We start from the raw sequence: 22,589 nt of genomic DNA on the forward strand, positions 1-22,589 counted from the left end.
GCTAATGCAAGTGCAAACCCGAGTTAACTCGTGTGCGGTCCGCAATGTTTGGGCAGGAAAACATGAGTTAACTCGTGAGCGGTCAAAAATGTGTTAAGCCCTGGCCGGTTTGACTCAGTAGTTAAGAGTGTCGGGCTACACTCGAGAGAGAACTGGGTTCAGTTCCCGCTAAGGGCACATACCTCGGTTGCAGTTTGTCCCCGGCCCTGGTTGGGTGGTGCGGGTGGCAACCACTCAATGTGTCCCTTTCACATCGATGCTTCTCTCTCTCTCCCTCCCACTCTATCTGAACAACAACAACAAAAAAATGTCTTAAAAAAAATCATTTATGATGTCATTTGATCAACAGAAAGGCCTTAAACAGGTTGCTATACTCTGGGAGATATAGTTCATTAAATATATAGTTCTAGCAATATAACAGTATTTAGAAGTATTATTTATTTTAAATTAATCACGTACTTGATAGACCTAAGTATCACGGATAACCAACTATATGTAGCAAAAGTTTTAATGCAAGAATATGATATAAGAGAATTCTGTCATACTGAAACTTAGTTACAATTAGTTTTCAAAATAATAAATCAAAAGCTTTCTGTAAATTACTGGTCTAAAGGTTCTATTATGAATATTTCTGAGTGTGAGCAAATAAAATGCACTGATAAGATAATTAAAATTCGTCTACGCCCTGGCCGGTTTGGCTCAAAGGTTAGAGCGTCGGCTTGCGGTCCTGAGAGACCTGGGTTCGGTTCCCGCTAAGGGCGCGTACCTCGGTTGCAGTTTGTCCCCGGCCCTGGTCGGTTGTGCGGGTGGCAGCCACTCGATGTGTCCCTTTCACATCGATGTTTTTCTCTCTCTCTCTCTCTGTTCCTCTCTCTCCCTCCCACTCTACCTGAGCAAAAAATGGAAAAATGTCCTCGGGTGAGGATAAAAAAAAGAAAAGTAAAAAAAAAAAAGTTAGCCCTGGCTGGTTTGGCTCAGCAGTTAGAGCGTCGGCCTGTGGTCCAGAGAGACCCGGGTTCGGTTCCCGCTAAGGGCACATACTTCGGTTGCAGTTTGTCCCCGGCCCTGGTTGGTCGTGCAGGTGGCAGCCACTCGATGTGTTCCTTTCACGTCGATGTTTCTCTCTCTCTCTCTCTTCCTCTCTCTCCCTCCCACTCTATCTGTACAGAAAATGGAAAAATGTCCTCAGGTGAGGATAAAAAAAAAAAAAAAAATTCTTCTAGCCCTGGCCATTTTGGCTTAGCAATTATTTGAGCATCAGCCCGCAGACCAAAGAGTCTCAAATTCGATTCCAGTCAAGGGCACGTACTTCAGTTGAACGCAATTCAGTTCTTGGTCCTGGTTGGAGTCGTGCGGGAGGTAACCAATCGATGTGTCTCTCTCACGCTGATGTTTCTCTCTCTTCCTCCCTCCCTCTCTCTCAATCTATCTGAAGATAAATGGAAAAATATCCTTGGGTGAGGATTTAAAAAAAACAAAACTCTTCTATATGAATCGAAGTAATCTGCAGGCATAGGGTTCCTCCCTGTTCTTAACCAGAAGCACGAGTCAACATGAGGAAAGAACCAGCCATGTGAAGACAGCAAATATTAAAGTAACAATTAAGAGTTGTACAGTAGCCCTGGCCGGTTTGGCTCAGCAGTTAGAGCGTCAGCCTGCGGTCCGAAGAGACCCGGGTTCGGTTCCCGCTAAGGGCACGTACTTCGGTTGCAGTTTGTCCCTGGCCCTGGTTGGTCATGCGGGTGGCAGCCACTCGATGTGTCCCTTTCACGTCGATGTTTCTCTCTCTCCCTCCCACTCTATCTGTACAAAAATTGGAAAGGTGTCCTCGGGTGAGGATAAAAAAAGAGTTGTACAGTAAGAAAGAGCAAGAAATGCTGGCTCTTCCAGGCAAGGTGACTGGGTAACTACAATTATACAGTGAACTCCAAAGCCAATTATTTCTTTGACAAATGAAGAATGACCTATTTATATAAAAGTTTAACAATAAGCCAGAAACATGTCAGTCTAATTTTTAACAAATATGAGAATGTTCTCCATAGAATATTAGATATAACTAAGAAATTGTAGCGTATACCTGCACTATGAGAAAAAATGGTCTCAAGTTTAATAAATCTTCTCTCCGGCTAGTTGATATCTCATTATTTTTTCATGTCTTGATTATTTTTACATCTAAAATTGTCAAATATGCCATAATTCTGGAATAAATTCTAAAGCATAAATGAGCATGTCAATTTAAATGAAAATGCAATTCAGTGTCATATGCAGGATATACATTTATTAACAGTGAAAAAGCATTTACCCAAAGTGAATGTTACAAAACACAGAACCTGCACAGTCTGCTGAGCTCACTGTTTTAGGCATTAACTCAACCCATGTAGAGTTCTTCATTTTGACCTTTTCTCTGTCTTTTACTTTTAACCAAATTTTTGACTTATAAATGAAGACAAACAGGAATATTCAATGTTAACTCTTTAGCAATAGCTATTAGGGAAAAACATGAAATTAATTATCTGCCCTCACACCCTAGGTATTTTAAAACTAAATTATCTACTAAAAATAGAAAACACCAGACTAGGGTACACAGCAGCTACAACAAGGTTCATAGGTACTACAGTAACGACTAAGATACAAGTACAGCTCTTCCACCACATCAATCTTTAACATGCATGCAGAGCGAGAGAGTCGTAATATGCGAGGCTTGGCTTGAGTACCAAAATGAAGTTTCCCCTCCTCCTGTACAATCTAGAAAACAAATACAGAATTGGAGTATACATATAATTTAACTTATTGTTTCAATTTCCCTGAAGTCAAGCCAACTGGATAAGAATTCCTGATTCTGGAATGACAGTTTTCTGACTACCTTTTATTAAAGTAGGAGATATATGTCTCATATAATTTACAGTTTTATATTGAGATATAAGGCAGGTAAGAATTTTGAAGGAATACCAACCAAATTATTGTCTTATAGGGTATTTCAGTCAATTTTTAATAAATATAAAAGATACCTGGGATAAATAACTGTTAACTGGTTCTGTGGAGCCTTACTGGATATATGGCAAGTTTGTGATCTACCTTTTTTAAAAAGCTAGCTGACTTAGTGATGAAGAAGTCACATAGATTTTCATCACTCAATACTTCCTCTCTCTCACTACACACAGAAACAACGTTCTGGTATAGAAATTTAGCTCTATTAATCCCCACTTAAAAGAGCTCGTTTTTTTCATTGAAAATTAATCACAATGTTACTTGTCTGTGCAGAAATACTCTCTAATTATATAAAACTTCTTCTATTTTTTAGATAGAGGCAACCCAGATAGGAACTGAAATTCTGGAAAAGATCTCATCAGTACTAAGGACATGTATTCTAAATTTATTATCCAATTTGAATAGAGTATTAATATATAGTCTACAATAACTTCACAGAGAACCTGGAAACCTTTATAATCTGTCCTAGTCTTGCAAAGTAGTAAGATCTGAGGGTATATAAAAGAACATCAGATCCAATAACATTATTTGGAAGCCTGCCATAATGGCTAGACTTTATAATAGTGTATTTCTCTAACTCTTGACCACTACACCTCCTTCTTTGAACAGCCTAATTATATAGAACAGTGGCTTGCTGTATAGAATTCAACATAATTTCCAAAAAAGATACTTTACAGGTAAGTCCAAACTTTATTTAAAACTACATTTTTAATTCAACATTACCAAACATCACAATGGGGGTTGGGGAGCGCAGGGGAGAAAGAAAACCCCACAGTGTATCAAGGCTTAAATCTGTCCAGAACTTAGTTTACGTTTTAAACTGCCATGGGCAGAAATTAGCACACCTATCAAAAATGCAGTGTCAAACTAATTTACATTTTTATACAGATCAAAACAGATGTTTATTTAGAATCATTTTCATATAGGCATTGACTATGTAGAGAGAGGTGAGCCTCTGAGGACATCTCAGGTGCTTTGGGCTCCCATTGTTTCTGAAAAACAGAATAATAATTAATGCCTTATAAATTACTTACTGAACTAAGATATTACTTACTAGAATTTAATATTTTTACCTTCTACTAAAATTTTCACTTTTAATATAATTACCAAGGATATACTAATTCAGTTTGCTACAATAATTCTCTGATAACACACAGTAAGAGTTTAAAAAGAATAGATGAGGATTTCTGTTTTAAGATGGCAGACTTATGAGCAGATACTTCCTGTCTCAAAAAAAAAAGGGGAACTGTAAAAACGAGTAAATCCAGGCCAACAAAAGAAGAGTGATTCTGAGAGAACAGAAGACAATCAGGCTCAACAGTTAGAGCGTTGGCCCATGGATCACTGATTCACAGGTTCAATTCCCAGTCAAGGGCACATGCCTCAGTTGCGGTTCAATCCTGGACTTGGTTGGGTCATGAGGGAGGCAACCAGTTGATATGGCTCTATCACTTCGATGTTTCTCTCTGTCTCTCTCTTCCTCCCACTCTATCTGATGATAAAAAAAATTTTAAAAACGCCCTGGCCAGTTTGGCTCAGTGGTTGGAGTGTCGGCCTGCGGTCCAGAGAGACCCAGGTTCGGTTCCCGCTAAGGGCACGTACCTCGGTTGCAGTTTGTCCCCGGCCCTGGTTGGTCGTGCGGGTGGCAGCCACTCAATGTGTCCCTTCACATCGATGTTTCTCTCTCTCTCTCTCTCTCTCTCTCTCTCTCTCTCTCTCTCTCTCCTCTCTCTCCCTCCCGCTCTATCTGAACAAAAAATGGAAAAATGTCCTCAAGTGAGGATAAAAAAGAAAAATTTTTTTAAATAAGCTGTAGCCTGGGAAATTAACTGAAGGTTTGATATGTGGTCTGCCCTTCTCTTTACCCCATTTCCAAGAAAAACCAACAAAAAAACCTACATGATTTTGATCAACTGATGAATTGATAGACAATAACAACAACAAAAAATCTTTTGACTGATGCAAGAAATGATCTCCTCTGATTGGCCCAGTGGTTGTGCTATATGAGACCCATAAAAAAAAAAATCTGGGACTATCACTTGGTTCTGCAATGAATCATATTTATATAGAACCATCTTCAGAAAAACAGATTTAACTATTACAGTTACAGAAACAAAATGTATATGTGTTTACTGTAATAACCTTAATAAGGTAAGAAAATGATGAAAACTGAACAGAGAAGGCAAAAGAAAGAGGGAAGGAGCAATTGCGTAATGGCCAAAGTTGATGAAACTAGAAATTGTATACATTAAAAATAACTAAGGTGCCCTGGCCGCTTTTGCTCAGTGGTTAGAGCATTGGCCTGTGGTCCAGACAGATGGGGGTTTGGTTCCCACTAAGGGCATATACCTCGGTTGCAGTTTGTCCCTGGCCCTGGTTGGGTCGTGTGGGTGGCAACCACCGATGTGTTCCTTTCATATCGATGTTTCTCTCTCTCTCTCTCTCTCTCTCTCTCTCTCTCTCTCTCTTTCTCTTCCTCTCTCCCCCTCCTACTCTATCTGAACAAAAAATGGAAAAATGTCCTCGGGTGAGGATAAAAAAAAAAAAAAAACTAAGGCAACTAACAGAAAACCAAAAACAACATGAACAATGAAAGGAGAAGTAGGTCTAAATACCTACTTTTCATTTAGGAGATAAGAAATATCTGAATCTTTAAAATTAAGAAAAATTATGAGTATTATTTTGAGATAGAGGGTCTCCTCCAAAAAGACTAAAAACCAACAATGAAAAGAAATGGGCACTTGCCAATTATCATTAAGTCTTTGCACCTTCCTTTCTTAAACCATGTGCATATATTACTTTACTAAAACTAAAGATTTAAAAAATTGAACAAAATTATCTGATAATACCATTTTATAAGTCAGGAAGCTGAACTAAAATTTTTACAGAATTATGTTTCCTTTCCAATATTTGGCTTAAATCTTCCAAGTACTAGTAGTGCATTAAAAACAAACAAACAAATGATGGTGTAAGAATGAGTAAATTTTCAATATGATATGGTTAAAACTGATAACTCATACCAGGTTCTTTTAGTGTCTGAGAATTCCCAGCTAATTCTTCAGTTTGAATTTCACATAATCTTTCACCAGATGAATTGTTTTTCTGTTCTTCTTGTACCATTTTCTTCCTTAGATCTGCCTTTGGAACGATGGAAAAAAAATCATTTTCATCTTAACAATATTTTTATATAAAGATAAGTTTAATTAAAGAAAGCCAAATACCTCTGAATATATAGTCAGTTTAAGTGGTAAATCTTCAACTTTTACAAAGTCTTCTTCATCAGATTTCTGACTTATATTACCAGATTCTGCTTCCTGTACGATAAACAAATTATATTTAATGAAGGCAATCCACTCTACCAAAGTCATCCATGGCAAGAGACAAACTGGACTCTCATATATAAGTATACATCATCCCACCATTACCCAAATGGAAACCAAAGGTTTTTGTTTTTCTTACATTTTTCACCCACCTCTCTCTCATTAGTTCATATTTTGTATTTATATGATAACAGAGCCTCCTAACATTGCTTCCTTAACAACATATTTTATCTAGTCATCAGATTAATCTTCAAAAACCATGACTACAAACATTTGACTTTCTTAGGCAAAAACCTTCATTCGTGTCCTGGCCTAAAATTCAAATTCAAGACTCTCTATAACCTAACTTCAAGTTAATTTCATTGCAGTGCTTCATGCAGCAACTCTAAACACTTATCAAATGATAATAAAAATAAATCTTAACAGGTAACTTTAAGAGTTTTAAGTGCATAATTTTACTGGTAATGAAGAAACTAAAACAGGGTTAAGAATTACTCTTTCTAGCCCGGCTGGTGTGGTTCAGTAGTTGAGCGTCCACCCATGCACCAAGAGGTCACCAGTTTGATTCCTAGACAGGGAACATGCCCAGGTTGTGGGCCTGACCCCCCCAGTGGTGGGCATACAGGAGTCGGGCAGTTATTGTTCTCGCTCATCAATGTTTCTCTCTCTCTCTCCCTCTCTTCACATTAAAAAAAAAAAAAAAATTTACTCTTTCTACTAAGATTTTTGAAACATTATAAGGCCCCTTTCTGAGAAATTATAAAATCATAATTGTAAATCTATCTTTAGAAAGAAAATTGATGTTAATTTAAAAAATATGCGAAACACTTCCCTTACACCTAAGAGTAAATCCCTTCATTTTTGCTAATGAGACAAAGTATATAAAACATGTAAAACCCAAGGATCCAAAAAATAACATACTTGCTATAAAATTAAATTGATACAAAGGTCCAGATTTGGTAGCATATTTCCCAGCATTTTTTTCTGCCATTCAGTGAATAGTGATAAAGACTATAGTGCTGACAAATTATTTTATTTCCCATCCCAAATGTAAACTTTCAGGTTTACCAAAGATTTATGAAATGTTCTAAATAGCTGAGAAGTCATGGAATGAGTAGTATAAGAGAGTAATGATAATTCAAGTATCATTATCCCTTCAGATCTGAACTTGAAATCTCTCCTGGTTGCCACCTAAAACTCATCTCTTTGGTTCTCAAAATTATAAAAGTAGAATAGCTTTTAAGTTTTGAGATAGTCATCTTAATTTCCTATCACCCTTCTGTTCAAGTTTAAAATAAGTCTAAATGAGAAATAAAAATATTCTGACAGTTTCTAAACCTAAAGTGGATTTGTATTTACATGCTGAAAATGTAAACTGAAAATGCACAGAAATAAAATGCAGAAATTCAGAAATGTGAATTGATACATACATAGTCATTTACTAACACTGGAGATTCAGTATCAGGACTTCCAGCAAGAGAGCTTTCAGGAGTTTCCGGAGCTGATTTAACTTCTTTGACTCTAGGCACCAAGGTTTCAATTTCAGTTAAAGGTAATGGCAAAGGGTTAGGCTGTTTAGATGAATCAGTGGTAGTAGTCAAGTCCTTTTGGACAGTACTATTTAAAGGTTGCTCATCTTCCAAGATATTGAGGTAACATGGTTTCATAGGAATGCTATCCTGGTCATCTGTCATCAAAGGAAAGTCTCAGCATTAGTGTAATGCAATAGCTGTTAAAATCTTATTACTATACCAAATAAAGGCAATCTGTATGAATCAGAGTATGTAAGACATTTAAGACCCAAAAGAAAGGCAACTATAAATTTTCCTTATCAATGCTTTCCAAATTAAATTGGATCCATCTGGGGCTGTTTTAAATATTAGATTCATCTGATTTCTAATGAAGCAGGATTTTCAGAAGTAAAGCCCAGGAATGGGTATTATTTAAAAATGCCCCACATTTCTATCTAAAGATGTCTTCCTTACAGAATTTTTTCTGTATACTTAGGTATGTCAACTTTTCTTTAACGACTGCTCTAGGAAAACAAAGGTCTCACGTTTTCTACGTTTATTGGGGGGAAGGGGAGGGTAGCATACATTAGGCCCAAAATACCTTGAAACTTACATTAGTTAAGAATTTAATTGTTTTCTATTTTTAAGCACATAAAGAATACTTTAAATAATCTTAAAATTAAATATTTATTTAGATTTCTTACCTTTACCAGTAGTGGGTTCTTGTTCTGATGGGACATTTTTGTCTTCTGCTGATTTTTCAAAGTTCTGCTGTAGAACCTAGAAGAAGGAAAAAGTCTTGATAGCAGGGCCTAAAATATATGGTCACTATATAGGAGGTGATTACTTATAAGTAGCTTTTGTCCAACCTGACACTTTCATACAAAATAATTTACAAATATCTTCTAAAACTACTTCAAAGAGGCTGTGACTGCAATTTCAAGATGGCTAAGTAAAAAGGTTTCCTCTTCTCCTTTAAGAACCTCAAAATAATACACAGAACTGTAATATTATGCATTCCACTATTTTTATTATTTTTTCAGATCAGACTCTGTCTTAAATAAAACCTACATCTCTTTATATGTAGATGCTAAGAGAACGGAGGAAGAACTGACCAGGAGGGGCGAAAGACGAACAAAGCTAAATGCCTTCAGCAGCAGGAGAAAACAAAAACTAAGATTCACCTCATAATTGGAAGGGCCAGATTCTAGGAAGGAATATTGTGGTGGGGAGTTGGTGATGAAAAGGGGGTAGTGGTGGACATTTGCAGCTGTTTAAGGAAAATGTGGACACCAAAGTTCCCTCCCCCAGCTTCAACAGAAAACAGGAGATTACATTTTAGAGAAATTAAACTAGTAAATCTCAGGCCTGGGGGCCATCGGGGATAGGGGCAGGGTACGGAAAGGACAAAGGAGGACAGGGCAAACTGTCATACTGAAGCAGGAGGATTCCGTGGAAGTCTGTGTACTGGTGAGACCCTCCGCCCATCCTCACACCTAGCTCCAGAATATCAGCAGCCAAGGAGGTATACCTCATCCCAGGCAGAAGACGGGAGGACCCTTCTCTGGAGAAACTAGACCACCCCAGAGAAAAGACCAACAGGTACTGACATTTGGGAGTTTCTTTTCAAAAAGCTATGTACCCAACTGCCCAACAGTGAAGCCCAAAAGCAACCCAAGCAGCTTGTTGGTGTATCATTCTTTAAAATAAGCACTGAAGGTACAACAGACATTTGAAGGATGTCTCTAGACAGTAAGAGAAGGTATTGCTTCCATGGTGCTATAAAAAAGTAATAATCATACAAGAGAAAATTAGATAAATCAATGAAGACAAATAATATCTGATAATATTAGTTCCAGAAATAAAGAAAAGAGAAGATGGTGGTAAATTAAAAAAATAAAAGAAAATTTACCAAACTGAAGGTCATGATACACACTGAAAAGATTCACTCAGTACCCAGTATGATGAATAAAAAAGACCTGCAAGAATGTACTTATACCTCCGTAAAATTTCCGAACTCCATAGCAAAAAGGTTCTGGAATGGGGAAGACAATAATGATACACACAAAGGATCAGAACTAAGAAAGGCATTGGCCTTCTCGACAGCAACACTGAAAACTAGAAGACAGTACCTTCAAAGATCTGAGGGAAGATAATTTTCAACACAGAAGAATTTAGATTTTCTTAGACATAAAATCTCAGAATATTTATCTTTCACTCATTCTTGCTTAGAGTTACTAGAAGATTGTTCCACCAAAATGAGGTAATAAATCAAGACAAAGACAGAAAAGACTGGACTCCAGACACAGACCCAATGGAAACGACAAAGGGTTCCCAGACCAGTGCATGGCTGTCGTCCAACATGAGAGACCTCCACACGAGGACATTTTAAAATATCCTCTAAAAGTGTTTGGAGTCTATGGTTGTTATTTCAAGATAACTAAGTAAAACAGCTTCCTTCTTAAACAACCTCAAAATAATATAGAGCACTGGAATACTATGGATTCCACTATTTTGTATTATTTTCAGCAGGTCTAAGAGCCAAACCTAGAATGGAACAGGAGGGGGAGCGCTCCAGAAAAGACAAAACTGACAAATTGGTTTATATAGAAAACTCCACTGAGAGGTCTATACAGCTATTGGAGCATATAGAAAAGACTTGGGCATATATTCAAAGACAATTAAGAAAAAAAAATTAAGACAAATTGTCTGGCTGGTGTGGCTCAGTCGATTGAGCATCATCCCATGAACTGAGAGGTCCTGGTTTGATTCCCAGTCAGGGCACATGCTCAATCCCCTGCAATCCCCTGTGGGGGGCACGCAGGAGGCAGCCGATAGATGTTTCTCTCTCTCTCTGTCTTCCTCTCTCTCTAAAAAAAAATCAATGAAAATATATATATATATATTTTTTTTTTAAATGAAGACTTTATTTCTTTTTTTTTTTTTATCCTCACCTGAGGATATTTTTCCATATTTTGTACAGATAGAGTGGGAGGGAGAGAGAGAGAGAAACATCGACGTGAAGGGACACATCGAGTGGCTGCCACCCGCACGACCAACCAGGGCCGGGGACAAACTGCAACCGAAGTACGTGCCCTTAGCGGGAACCGAACCCGGGTCTCTCCGGACCACAGGCTGACGCTCTAACCGCTGAGCCAAACCGGCCAGGGCAATGAAAATATATTTTTAAAAAAATTAAGAAAATCAGTATACTCAGGTGAAAGAATATTATTAAGACTAAGCAATAAGCAATATGTGCTTAGTTCAGTAGTCAGTAATAGTTACATAGCTTGGTTAAATCTAAACATTTGGTTAGATATAGAATTAACAAAAGATATAATTAAATGAGGTGTCATAAGTGACCTAAAAATCTTTCCTTACTACATAACAGAAAGCGATAGATAACATCTAGAACATAAATGAATAACTAAATATAAACATAGATGTCTATTCCTCAGAAATACAAAAATAAATAGCAGAAAAAACACACAAGGGTTGCCTCTGGAGATGAAGCAGAGGTAGTCAAGGGAATAATTTTACTTTGTGACATACTATTTCTATGTGCTAGAAAAAAATACAAAGATAAATTAAAAATCCAGATCTTATGAATCTCATAAATTTTAGAACTTGTTACCAAAAGAGAGAACACAGTACTTTAAAGATTGCTAAATATAAAAATAGTGTTTCAGATTTCAATAAGGATATTATAAAAATGTGTATTCATGAAAATGAGAATGGGAAAGCTGTAAAATTTGACATCTTTAAAAAGGATCTGCTTTTAGAAGTTAAAATAAGACAGATGGAATACCTGTTCATCGTGTTCATTTTCTTCTGTAGTTTCAGTGTTAGCCTGAAGAGAAGTCTGGACATCTACAGGTCCCTCTTCAAATTCTTCTATCTCTTCATCTTCATTTTCATCTTCTCCACTTCCATAATTAGTCAGTGCTTGAGTTTCAGCTTTGGACAAATCTAAGTTGGTTAACACAAAATTTTTAGTACATGTTTAGAACTTAATAGCTACAATTTATTACATTCCTATATTGTGAAGTGCTTTACATACAATATCTGAAATCCTCAAAACAGTAAGTACTAGAAAAAACTGTGGTGCAGAAATAAGTCATTTAGTCAGGATCCCATTGAAAATTAAATTCGGAGTGGTCGGACATCTGATTCTATATCCATTACATTACACCAAACCGTTTCAGTAAGAAACCTGTAGAGAACAAGTGTCTGAACCTAGCACAGAGCCTTTAAACTTACTAATAGACACTGGACATTCTTCACTTTCTTCATCTTCCTCTTGATCAGAAACATCAGATCTCACATTTTTGGGACCGTCACCAACATACTCCTCAGATGCTTGAGTCTGCTTAACTGTTTCAGTCTCATCCTTGTCCTAGCCACAAATAAATTTGAGTAATTTCTTAAAGTACATTTAGAAAAGGTATACAGTAAGCCTATCATAAAAATTAACAGTCATTATCTAATAAAAATACAAAGAATCATTTTAGACAGTTTAGTTTTGTCTTTAAAAGAAATAAAGGTTTCTTAGAAGAAAGGACATTTGATATACTTTGCTTTCAAACAGTAAGGTAAAAGCTGTTAAAATCATTTAATTGCCTTTAACGTGAAAGCATTTTTTTTAGGCACAAATTGGCACATACTCTATCTTCCTCATCAATTTCTGCAGCAGGTGAGCCATGATCTCCTTCAAGAATCCTTTTGGCCTATAAGCAAATAAATTAAACAGAATTGAGGGATAACCCTTCAGCATTACACTTATGTATTCAGTAAACTTTAACAAATGCTGCATCATCCAAAGAGCTGAATGCTTCTTAGAAATGTAAATGAAACTCTTTCATTTATTTATTTACTTTTTAAACTTTTAAAAATAATTTATTTTTGTTACAGATGTTTCTCCTTTTTCCTCTTGACACCCTCCTCCCCTCTCCCACCCACCCTTCACAGTATTGTTGTTTATGTCCACTGGTTATGCATATATGCATATAAGTTCTTTGATTTATCTCTTCCCTCCCCCCTTTATTTAAATCCTTTAAATTAACAAAACCAAAGCAACACTGCCTATTGATTTCTCCTTGGATACATAAGAGATATCTTAAATTTACTAAGTCCAAAACAAAAATCTTGATCCCTTCCTTCCAAATGCTGTCCTTTTTAGTCTTCCCAGTCTCGGTAAATGGCTCTTCATTTACCCAAATGCACAAGTCAGAAAACCAGGAACCAGCCTATACTCTTATTATCCAAATCTAAACCATTAAAATGTCCTATTGACTCAATCATTGAAGTGTAGCTATTGTTGTACACTCAGAGCTAAGACACATAATTTCTTATCTGGACTACTGCAGCAGCCTTACAACTGGTCTCTCTGCTTCTTTCTCTATTCTCTTACAATTCCTGTTCAATATGCTATCTAGACAAAAAATTTAAATTGTACATGAAATTCAGTCACTCCTGTATTTCAAACTTTCCCATGGATTTCCATCACACTTAAAATAAAAGGTACTTATCACAGTTTCTAAGGCCCCATAATTAGGCCTTAACCTACCTTTGTGAATTCATCTCCTATACTCTCAATTCATTTAAAGTTTTCCTGCCTCCCTGGCTTTCTCCCTGTTCTCCAAACAGCTCAACCCTGCCTTAGAGTCTTCACACTTAAGTTTTCTACTCCTGAAATGCTCTTCCCCTACATCATCATTATAAATTCCTTGTCTTTCATGCCTTAGCTCATATTTCACCCCCTCAAAGAGCCTCGTGAGGTTGCCTATCTAAAGTAGTTCTTCCGATCATGAATTATGGTTACTGTCCTGTTTTATTTTTTTCAAGCTCTAAGCAATGGGTGAAATAATCTAAAACTTCTTCATTTATGTCTAGAATAAAAACATTATAAAAAGTGTAAAACAGATGATCTGACTTTATCTACTTTAGATTTAAGGAAGAGGGGTTATCCTACTGTTTGGGGTCTTGACCTGCTTTACCTTTCATGAAAGCCAAGAAAAGGGTGCATGTCTAGGGAAAAAGCCTCCTAGGATACCTCAATTTGAGTTTGAAAAAAACCTTATCCAATTTCACATGTGATCAAGACTAATTTAACAGGGTATAAGAAGCTAGAGAGATGTGCAACCAAAGTCCTAACTGATAAACAAACATGTGTAACGGTTGGATGATACATATGCCGAGGGAATATACTGGGGTAGGCAACAGCTACGGCTACCAAAGATCCCTGTCATCCTCTCTTCTCCGCAAACCTGAATAAGTGACAAGAATATGAACTGGATATCTAACAATGTACATGTAGCATCATTTCCTATCTGCATTCCTGATCTGTAGCCACTGATGTTACCACTGAGATTCAGTACGGGGCTAGGATATGCACAGATTTATAATCTGATTAACTGGCATTACTTTGAAACTACTTTTCTGAGGTCAAGTATGATTTTAATTATTAATAACAACCAAGAACTGTATTTATGTGCTAATTATAATTACTTCTAAAATGAAAATGAATGTTATTTACCTCTTTGGCATAAGACTGTATCACTCCAGCTGCTTCTATTTTCCTTTTGCATCTCTGTTTAACAGTCATACTATTATTATCCAAATCTTGCATGAGCTTAAAGAAAGCCAACTCATTAAATAACACTTCAGATATCTCTACAAGAAGATCCTCTCCACAGTCTTTCAGTTTTCTGCCAGCAAATTTTGCCAGTGAATCCTATTTAAAAATAACCAAAACACTGTAAGATGATAGTAAACACCAACTGTGAATAGAGCAATACAAGTATGAATTATAATACCTAATAAAAGAAGTTTTATTACTTTCTAGTATTAAAAAACTTTAGTTCTATTCAAGCTGAAATACAGCATCATCAAATGATCAAGCCTGCTATATTTGAGACACTTTTTAATAAAACCACTAATCTTTTTCTTTCTTCCTAAAAATATAGACTATGCTATATAGAAAACAGTCAAATAACCATGATGTCTGGTGTCCCCTCCCCTCCAAAAACTACTTCACCTAGCACAATCATGGAAAGAAGTACAAATGCTGGTGCCTTGTAAAAATAAAATACATTGAACAGGGTTCAAAAAAAAAAAGTAGAAGAAAGTAATGTAAGCTCTAGCTCATGAAAAACTTTCAATACTTTGAGAAAGATTTAATATACACTACTCTCATTCTTCATATAAGTCCTCTTGTGGAAAAAAAAATCAGGAACAGGAGATGTAGAAACAAATTTTATTTCCAAATTCATACTTTGGGTATTTGCCCACAATCACTTTGGGTATTCCCACAATCATGATTATAATAGTAGGCAAAACTGAGGAAGGACTGCATGGACCTTGATAAACAAAAAGTATTTAAATAACAATTTCCCTTTCAGCCTGATTCTAAAATAAAGTTATTTCTTTCTGTAGAAATAAGCTAGCTAAATTTATAAAAACACATTTACCTAAAAATTATACCAAATATATGTATATTTTTTTATCCTCACCTGAGGACATTTTTCCATTTTTTGTTCTGACAGAGCGGGAGAAAGAGAGAGAGAAACATCGACGTGAAAGGGACACATCGAGTGGCTGCCACCCGCACAACCCAACCAGGGCCGGGGACAAACTGCAACAGAGGTACGTGCCCTTAGCGGGAACCAAACCCGGGTCTCTCTGGACCACAGGCCGATGCTCTAACTGCTGAGCCAAACCGGCCAGGGCTGTATCAAATATTCTTAAACAATGCACAACACCACTGATGTCTTATATTCCTTACAAATTATATGTTAGTTCTATTAAATTGAGCCAGGACAATTTAAAAACAATATATAATTTATACTTTAGTCTTAATAAAAATAAAATAGAAAATTATAGTGATGAAAATTTGCATCAAGCCTAGGGTTTTAAAAAATTAGCAAAGTGATAATACTGTCTCTAAAGCCAATTTAAACATAGGAACAGGAAGGAAAAATTGTATATAGACTTCCGGCCAGGATGGCAGGTAGGTAAACACGGTATCCGTCCTCCCACAACCACATCAAAGTTACAACTAAACTACAGAACAATCATCATTCAAAACCGCCTGACATCGAGCTGAATGGAAGTCCTACAACTACGGAATTAAAGCAGCAGCCACATCCAGACTGGTAAGAGGGGCGGAGGCAGACAGGCTGGTCCCACACCCACGTGGCGGATAAAAATCAGGAGGCTCCCGCGGCTGGGAAGGTCCTTCCTGAGGACTGAGGGGTCCCCGTCCCACACCAGGTGCCCCGCTCAGGGTTCCAGTGCCAGGAAGAGAAGTACCCATAACTTCTGGCTGGAAAAACCAACGGGAACTGAGGCTCAGGGAGGCTGAAGCGGCTGGAGCCCCAGGCAGCTCCTTAAAGGGCCCGCGCATGGACTTATCGGACTCTCTCCCTCTAAGCTTGGAGGGGAGGCAGCTCGAAGGGCGCCAGAGACATACAGGGAAGAACTGAGCTGTTTGGCAGTGGAGCGAGGGCTGGAGAGGGGGCTTTCTCTGTAACAGATGTGCAGTCGGGGGCCTTTGTTCCTTTGGTGAGCCCTTCCCTGGGGCGGCAGACAGTCACTATAACTGGGACTCCAGCAACCTGGCTCACACTGGTAGCCCCGCCCTGCTGACTCCCTGAGAACCCGCCACACCCAACTTTCAGGCTCACCCAAGCTGTTGCCACTTGCTTCACCATAGGATTGGCCTGTCTTGGATCCTGCTTCAGGTTTTTCCTAAATTCTTTCAAACAAGCAGCATCTGGTCTCAGTTAGCCCCATACCTCTCGTTAAGGAATACACAGAAACAAACATAGGGAGGCAGCCAAAATGAGGAGACAAAGAAACAGGTCCCAGATGAAAGAACAGAACAAAACTCCAGGAAAAGAACTAAGCGACATAGAGATAAGCAACCTAACAGATGCTGAGTTGAAACTACTGCTTGTAAGGATGCTCAATGAACTTAGTGAGGACCTCAGTGAACTTAGGGAGGGCCTCAAGAGCATAAAAAAGGACCAGTCAGAAATCATGGATGCACAGTCAGAAATGAAGGAGGCACTAACTGAAATAAAGAATAATTTACAAAGATTCAATAGTAGAGTAAGTAAAGCCTAGAAGCAAACCATCGATTTGGAATATAAGGAAGCAAAAAACACCCAATCAGAACAGCAAAAAGAAAAAAGAATCCAAAAAAATGAGGATAGTGTAAGGAGCCTCTGGGACAACTTCAAGCGTGCCAACATTCGCATATTGGGGGTGCCAGAAGGAGAAGAGAGAGAACAAGAAATTGAAAACCTGTTTGAAACAATAATGGCAGAAAACTTTCCTAACTTGGTGAAGGAAAGTCCAGGAAGCACAGAGAGTCGCAAACAAGATGAACCCCAAGAGGCCCACACCAAGACACATCATCATCAAAATGCAAAAGGTTCAAGACAAAGAGAGAATCTTAAAAGTAGCAAGAGAAAGGCAGCTAGTTACCTACAAGGGAGTTCCCATAAGGCTGTCAACTGATTTCTCAAAAGTTTCTCAAAAGAAACTTTGCAGGTAAGAAGGGAGTGGCAAGAAATATTCAGAGTGATGAAAAGCAAGGACCTACAAACAAGATTACTCTATCCTGCAAAGCTGTCATTTAGAATCGATGGCCATATAAAGACTTTCCCAGACAAGAGAAAGTTAAAGGAGTTCATCACCACCAAACCGTTATATGAAATGATGAAGGGTCTTTTTGAAGAAAAAGATAAAATACATGAACAAACAAAATGGCAATGAATACATATCTATCGACAATGGCATCTACAAACAAAATGATCAGGCAGAACAGAAACATTCTCATAGATACAGAGAACATTTTGTTGGTTGCCAGATGGGAGGGTGGTTGGGGGAATGAGTGAAAAAGGTGAAGGGATTAAGAAGCACAAATTCACTGCTAGACTGACAAACCTCAAAGGGAAAGGGGTTGGTGGGTGGGAAGAAATAAACTAGTGTGGGAAGGGGTGGGAGTGGGGAGGAGGGGGGTTAATGGGGGAAAAATAAGGAACATCTGTAATACATTCAACAATAAAAAACAATAAAATAAAATAAAAATCAAAGGAAAAATATCCTCAGGTGAGGATGAAGAAAAAAAGAAAAAATTTGTAATAAAAATTTTTTAAGTGTATTTTCTATTTTGGAATAACAATATATATCACTGAACTATCTCAATGGGAAAATATACAGGTGAATTTAATAGTAAGGATTTTTTATTATATGGAGTTAAGTAAGGTATCCTTATTTAACACAGGGTTTTCTCAACCTTGGCATTAACAACATCTCACTAGATGCTAGATGCCTCCCTTCCTGTTGTGACAAACAAAATGTCTACAGACATTGCTACATGTCTCCTAGGAAACAAAACTGCACCCCGCCCCCTTGGGAATCTACTTTAACATAACTTGAACATAATTTAAAGTTACTATTACAGCCTAAGACATCTCCACAATCAATAGCTGGTTTCTGGCTTCAAAAAGTTCCCATAAAAAATTATTTGAGAAAATATGACAGAAAACTTTCTAAACAGTTCAAACTTGAAATTTCTTAATAAGTAGGAGAGAAATCAAAACAAAATTTTATTACAGAGTTGAGACAAGCTTTAGAGATAATCAAATTAAATGAAGACACAGTCCCTAATACAATCTTTGTAACCAGGTAGGGGAATAACCTAAAAAGTATTAAAATGTCACCCCCAAATACATGCCAGATGGATAGTTACTTGAATTGTGTAATGCCAGAAATGGAAAAAAAAATCCTAACCAGGTGGTACATATTTATGTCACACAAGTATAAATTCCTACCTGTAAAATACTTCCAAGCTGTTTATGAAAGAACTTGACAAACTCTTTGCTCTCATCATTTTGCTGGGTCAGGGTCAGCACCATGCGTCTTACCGAAGTCAGAAGCTGAGAAGAGCATACTTCATCCATGTGCTCCTGGAAAAATCCTAGCTGGTTAGGATATAAACTTACCTATTACTCAACAAGTATTAATCGATGTAATATGAGATTTTGGGTTTTTTTGCATAGATACTGAACATTCAGATATACATTTGGAATTATTTATTCATAAGAATGGCCAACCCTCCATTCTACACGTGTTAAGCAGTTTGCTCATTTTTATTTCACCATAGCAGATAATAGCCAGTAAAAGAAACAGGCTGATTCAAACCTTCTCATCACTTTCTCTCTGTACCTTAAGGAGAACTACTCCTGCCATAGTTTCCACACTGTCTATCTTCCTACATGCAGTTCAGTTCGACTACTCTTACAACCGCCCTCAGGTTTCTCAGCTGGCACTCCTGCCATCTGTGCACGGGAGGGTGTCCAGCAGCACTCTCGTCTCTGTGCACTAGATGCCAGCAGCACCCCTCACCCTCCCAAGTCCTGATAACTAAAAATGTAGCTAGACATCACATAATGTTTTGAGGGTCAAAATAACTCCCACTTGAAAACTACTGTCCTAACTTTCTTGAGCCACTTTGGGCAGTCTCTTCTCCTTAATCTTCCTTTAGAAACATTTTCAAACAATCTATAATCCAAAGCATGGTTAGCTTTCTGAGGCAAGTCCATAAAACACCCGTATGAAGTAGCCTTAAGGTTCTAATCCCTCTTCTGCCACTAAACTCTTTTGGGCAGGTCCTCCAACCTTTAGTCAGGTAAGTTTGTATTTTTTCCTATATAAATATATAAGATGAGTTGGCCAAACTAGATGATGTCTAAGGCTCCTTAAATCTAAGAATTTAAGCTCATTTAAAAAAAATTCATGTGTCAAGGCAGGCAATTAAAAAAAAATGAAGACAACCAGTCTATGTGTCTCTTTCACATCAATGCCCCCACCCCCCATCTGAAGATAAATGGAAAAATATCCTCGGCTGAGGATTAAAAAAAAAAGTCACCCTGGCCAGTTTGGCTCAGCAGTTAGGGGGTCGGCCCGCGGACCGGAGAGTCCCGGGTTAGGTTTCCACTAAGGGAACATAGTCAGTTGCTGTTTGTCCCCAGCCCCAGTTGGGGTCGTGTGGGTGGCAGCCACTCGGTATGTCTCTCTTACATCGATGTTTCTCTCTCTTCCTCCCTCTCTATGTAAAGATAAATACCAAAAAAAAAAAAAAAAAAAAAAAAAGGTCCTTGGGTGAGGATTAAAAAAAAACAAAAAAAGAAGTCTAGCTTGGGTGACTGTGTGGAATGCTGACATTAACAAAGAAGTTCTACCCTGGCCGGTTTGGCTCAGCGGTTGGAGCGTCGGCCTGCGGTCCTGAGAGACCCGGGTTCGGTTCCCGCTAAGGGCATGTACCTCGGTTGCAGTTTGTCCCCGGCCCTGGTTGGTCGTGCGGGTGGCAGCCATTCGATGTGTCCCTTCACATCGATGTTTCTCTCTCTCTTTCTTCCTCTCTCTCCCTCCCGCTCTATCTGAACAAAAAAATGGAAAAATGTCCTCGGGTGAGGATAAAAAAAAAAAGAAGTTCTATAACCTACCAAAAGAGTCAAGATTTTAAGTGAAATAAGACATAATAAAAATAGTTAAAATCAAATCATTAGTTCTACTCATTTTATTGGCCTCAGAAGCTTTTTGAAGTGCTAAATTCAGTAAGGGAATGTTTTTCTTTTTCTTTGGTATGTGCCCCTAGCTGCTAGGGCCTAGCGGGAACTGAACCCGGGACTCTATGGTCCGCAGGGCTGACGCTCCAACCACTGAGCCAAACTGGCCAGGGCAAAGGAATCCTTTTAAAACGTATCATCACTTAAATCAGACACAAAGTGGTAAATGCAATAAAAATTCCTAATTGAAGGTGGTTGTATTCCCTAAGCATAAAAGTATTTAGATTTTTGTAACCCTTAGAAAATAACTGTATATATCAAATAAATATTATCAATATACCCAATTTAGCCAAAAAGACATGTTTAAAAGCTTTTATTGAATTACTCATAATAAAACAAAATGTAAAAGAAAAAAAGGCAACACTGTTATCTATGCCTCAGCTGGAAGCCAGAAATAACTTAGTTCAAGCCAATTCACTTAGGGGAATGGTTTTAAACTCAAGTAAATATCTACCGATCTATAAGAATATATTCATATTCTCATAATTTATCAGAATATAAATATTCTTTTGGGGGGAGGAATACTTACTTTACAAATAACAAGAATTAGATTCACAGAATAATTGGTGAAATAGGTATTGGTCTAATCTCCTCAAATTCCTTTTATCCAGTCTCTGGAGGCATGCTTGGGTGAAAGTACTAAGAGATTTAGAATGATATTATTCTAGTGGGAGATATATGGAAATAATTAAGATACTTTGTTGTAAGTGCCGTTATAAATAAAGGCATATACTGAATATCCCAGGAGCAGTGAAGAGAAGAATTCTGCCTGTGAGCACATGCAAAATCATTTGGCTGGGTCCTGAAGAAAAGACTGACAGAGACAGACTGGAAGAGCATTCCAGGCAAAGGAGATGACATGAGCAATGTGCCCTTTTGAACACTGTCAAGTAGGATACAAGGTATGTGGGAAGGAACTGTTAAAAAGAGCCTGAGACCAGGATGTAAAGGTGTTATGAGCAGTGCTGTAGCTGATCTGGATTCCAAGCACCAGTTGTTTTCAAATCATACTTCTTAGAGCCTAAAGACCTTACTAGTTTGAAAACCAAGTTGAGATTTTAAGGATCTGTCCATTCATTTATTAATTCATTCAAGAAGTATTTACTGAGTGCCTATTATATGCAGGTACTAATCTTGGCACTGGTGATAAGGCAGCAACCATAACAGATTTACATCTCTGACTTCATGGAGCTTACCTTTCAACAGGGAGAGACGACAAAATGATTAAGAAAGTATTAAAACATTAGAAGGTGACAAGCACTATGGAGATAAAGAAAAGCAGGTAAGGAGTTGGGAGAGACCTGTTCATTAGAAAGGGAACATCTGACTACAGACTAGAAGGATTCAAAAGCCATGCAGGTATGTGAAGGAAGAGCATTCCAGGCAGAGTATCCAGAAGTACCACAGCTTCAGAAGTGCTAACAATGCTAGCAGGAGTGCAAAGAGTAGAAGAAAATCAAAAAGAAAGACCCCTTAAGAGCTATTGCAACTGCCCAGGAGAAGGCTAAATTTTTCAGTTTTTACATGAAATGGCATAGGCAGATGATCCTCTCTCTCCTTTTGACTATAAAGTAAAGTCTGCAGAGAAAGTAGCTTCTATAATTGCTTTCTCAAAGAGCACTCTTCTGTCAAAATCTTCCAATGAAAGCAATTATTTCCAAGGAAGAAATCTAAGTGTATGGAAAACAGCTTCCTACTGTCAATGTCTTACACTTGAAAAGTACAAGTAGATTGTAAGAAATGAGTCCAATGACAACATATTTTGTAGTTTGCTATATCTGAATGAAAAGGACAAACTGGCTTTCCATTTCTAATATTTTTATTTTTATTTATTTTATTTTATTTTTTTTGTATCCTCACCCGAGGACAATTTTCCACTTTTTGTTCAGATAGAGTGGGAGGGAGAGAGAGGAAGAGAGAGAGAGAGAGAGAGAAACATCGATGTGAAAGGGACACATCGAGTGGCTGCCACCCGCACGACCATCCAGGGCTGGGGACAAACTGCAACTGAGGTACGTGCCCTTAGTGGGAACCGAACCTGGGTCTCTCTGGACCGCAGGCTGACGCTCCAACCGCTGAGCCAAACTGGCCAGGGCCATTTCTAATATTTTTAAATTCCCATTTAAATTAGA

General features: G+C 37.8%; 1 protein-coding gene across 24 annotated transcripts in view; it reads right to left on the reverse strand.

The window, feature by feature from the left end:
• Nucleotides 1-2,115: 2,115 nt before the first annotated feature.
• Nucleotides 2,116-22,589, reverse strand: part of PCM1 (pericentriolar material 1) — a 99,259-nt gene continuing 78,785 nt past the window's right edge. For 7 of the 24 annotated variants that reach the window (XM_036250319.1, XM_036250320.1, XM_036250318.1 and 4 more), the window contains 10 exons: nucleotides 18,661-18,795; nucleotides 14,355-14,552; nucleotides 12,484-12,546; nucleotides 12,080-12,215; nucleotides 11,628-11,788; nucleotides 8,524-8,599; nucleotides 7,739-7,995; nucleotides 6,210-6,302; nucleotides 6,009-6,126; nucleotides 2,271-3,980 (listed from right to left, as the gene is read on the reverse strand). In XM_036250319.1, the coding sequence (XP_036106212.1) occupies nucleotides 3,955-3,980; nucleotides 6,009-6,126; nucleotides 6,210-6,302; nucleotides 7,739-7,995; nucleotides 8,524-8,599; nucleotides 11,628-11,788; nucleotides 12,080-12,215; nucleotides 12,484-12,546; nucleotides 14,355-14,552; nucleotides 18,661-18,795 (1,263 nt within the window). In that variant the 3' untranslated portion in view covers nucleotides 2,271-3,954. Of the gene's footprint in view, nucleotides 2,211-2,270; nucleotides 3,981-6,008; nucleotides 6,127-6,209; nucleotides 6,303-7,738; nucleotides 7,996-8,523; nucleotides 8,600-11,627; nucleotides 11,789-12,079; nucleotides 12,216-12,483; nucleotides 12,547-14,354; nucleotides 14,553-18,660; nucleotides 18,796-22,589 lie in introns of those variants that run through there. The other 17 variants (XM_036250315.1, XM_036250311.1, XM_036250314.1 and 14 more) reach the window with 6 other exon arrangements.

The sequence above is a fragment of the Molossus molossus genome, unplaced genomic scaffold (genome assembly GCF_014108415.1).
Source record: "Molossus molossus isolate mMolMol1 unplaced genomic scaffold, mMolMol1.p scaffold_m16_p_9, whole genome shotgun sequence".
Lineage (NCBI taxonomy): Eukaryota > Metazoa > Chordata > Mammalia > Chiroptera > Molossidae > Molossus > Molossus molossus.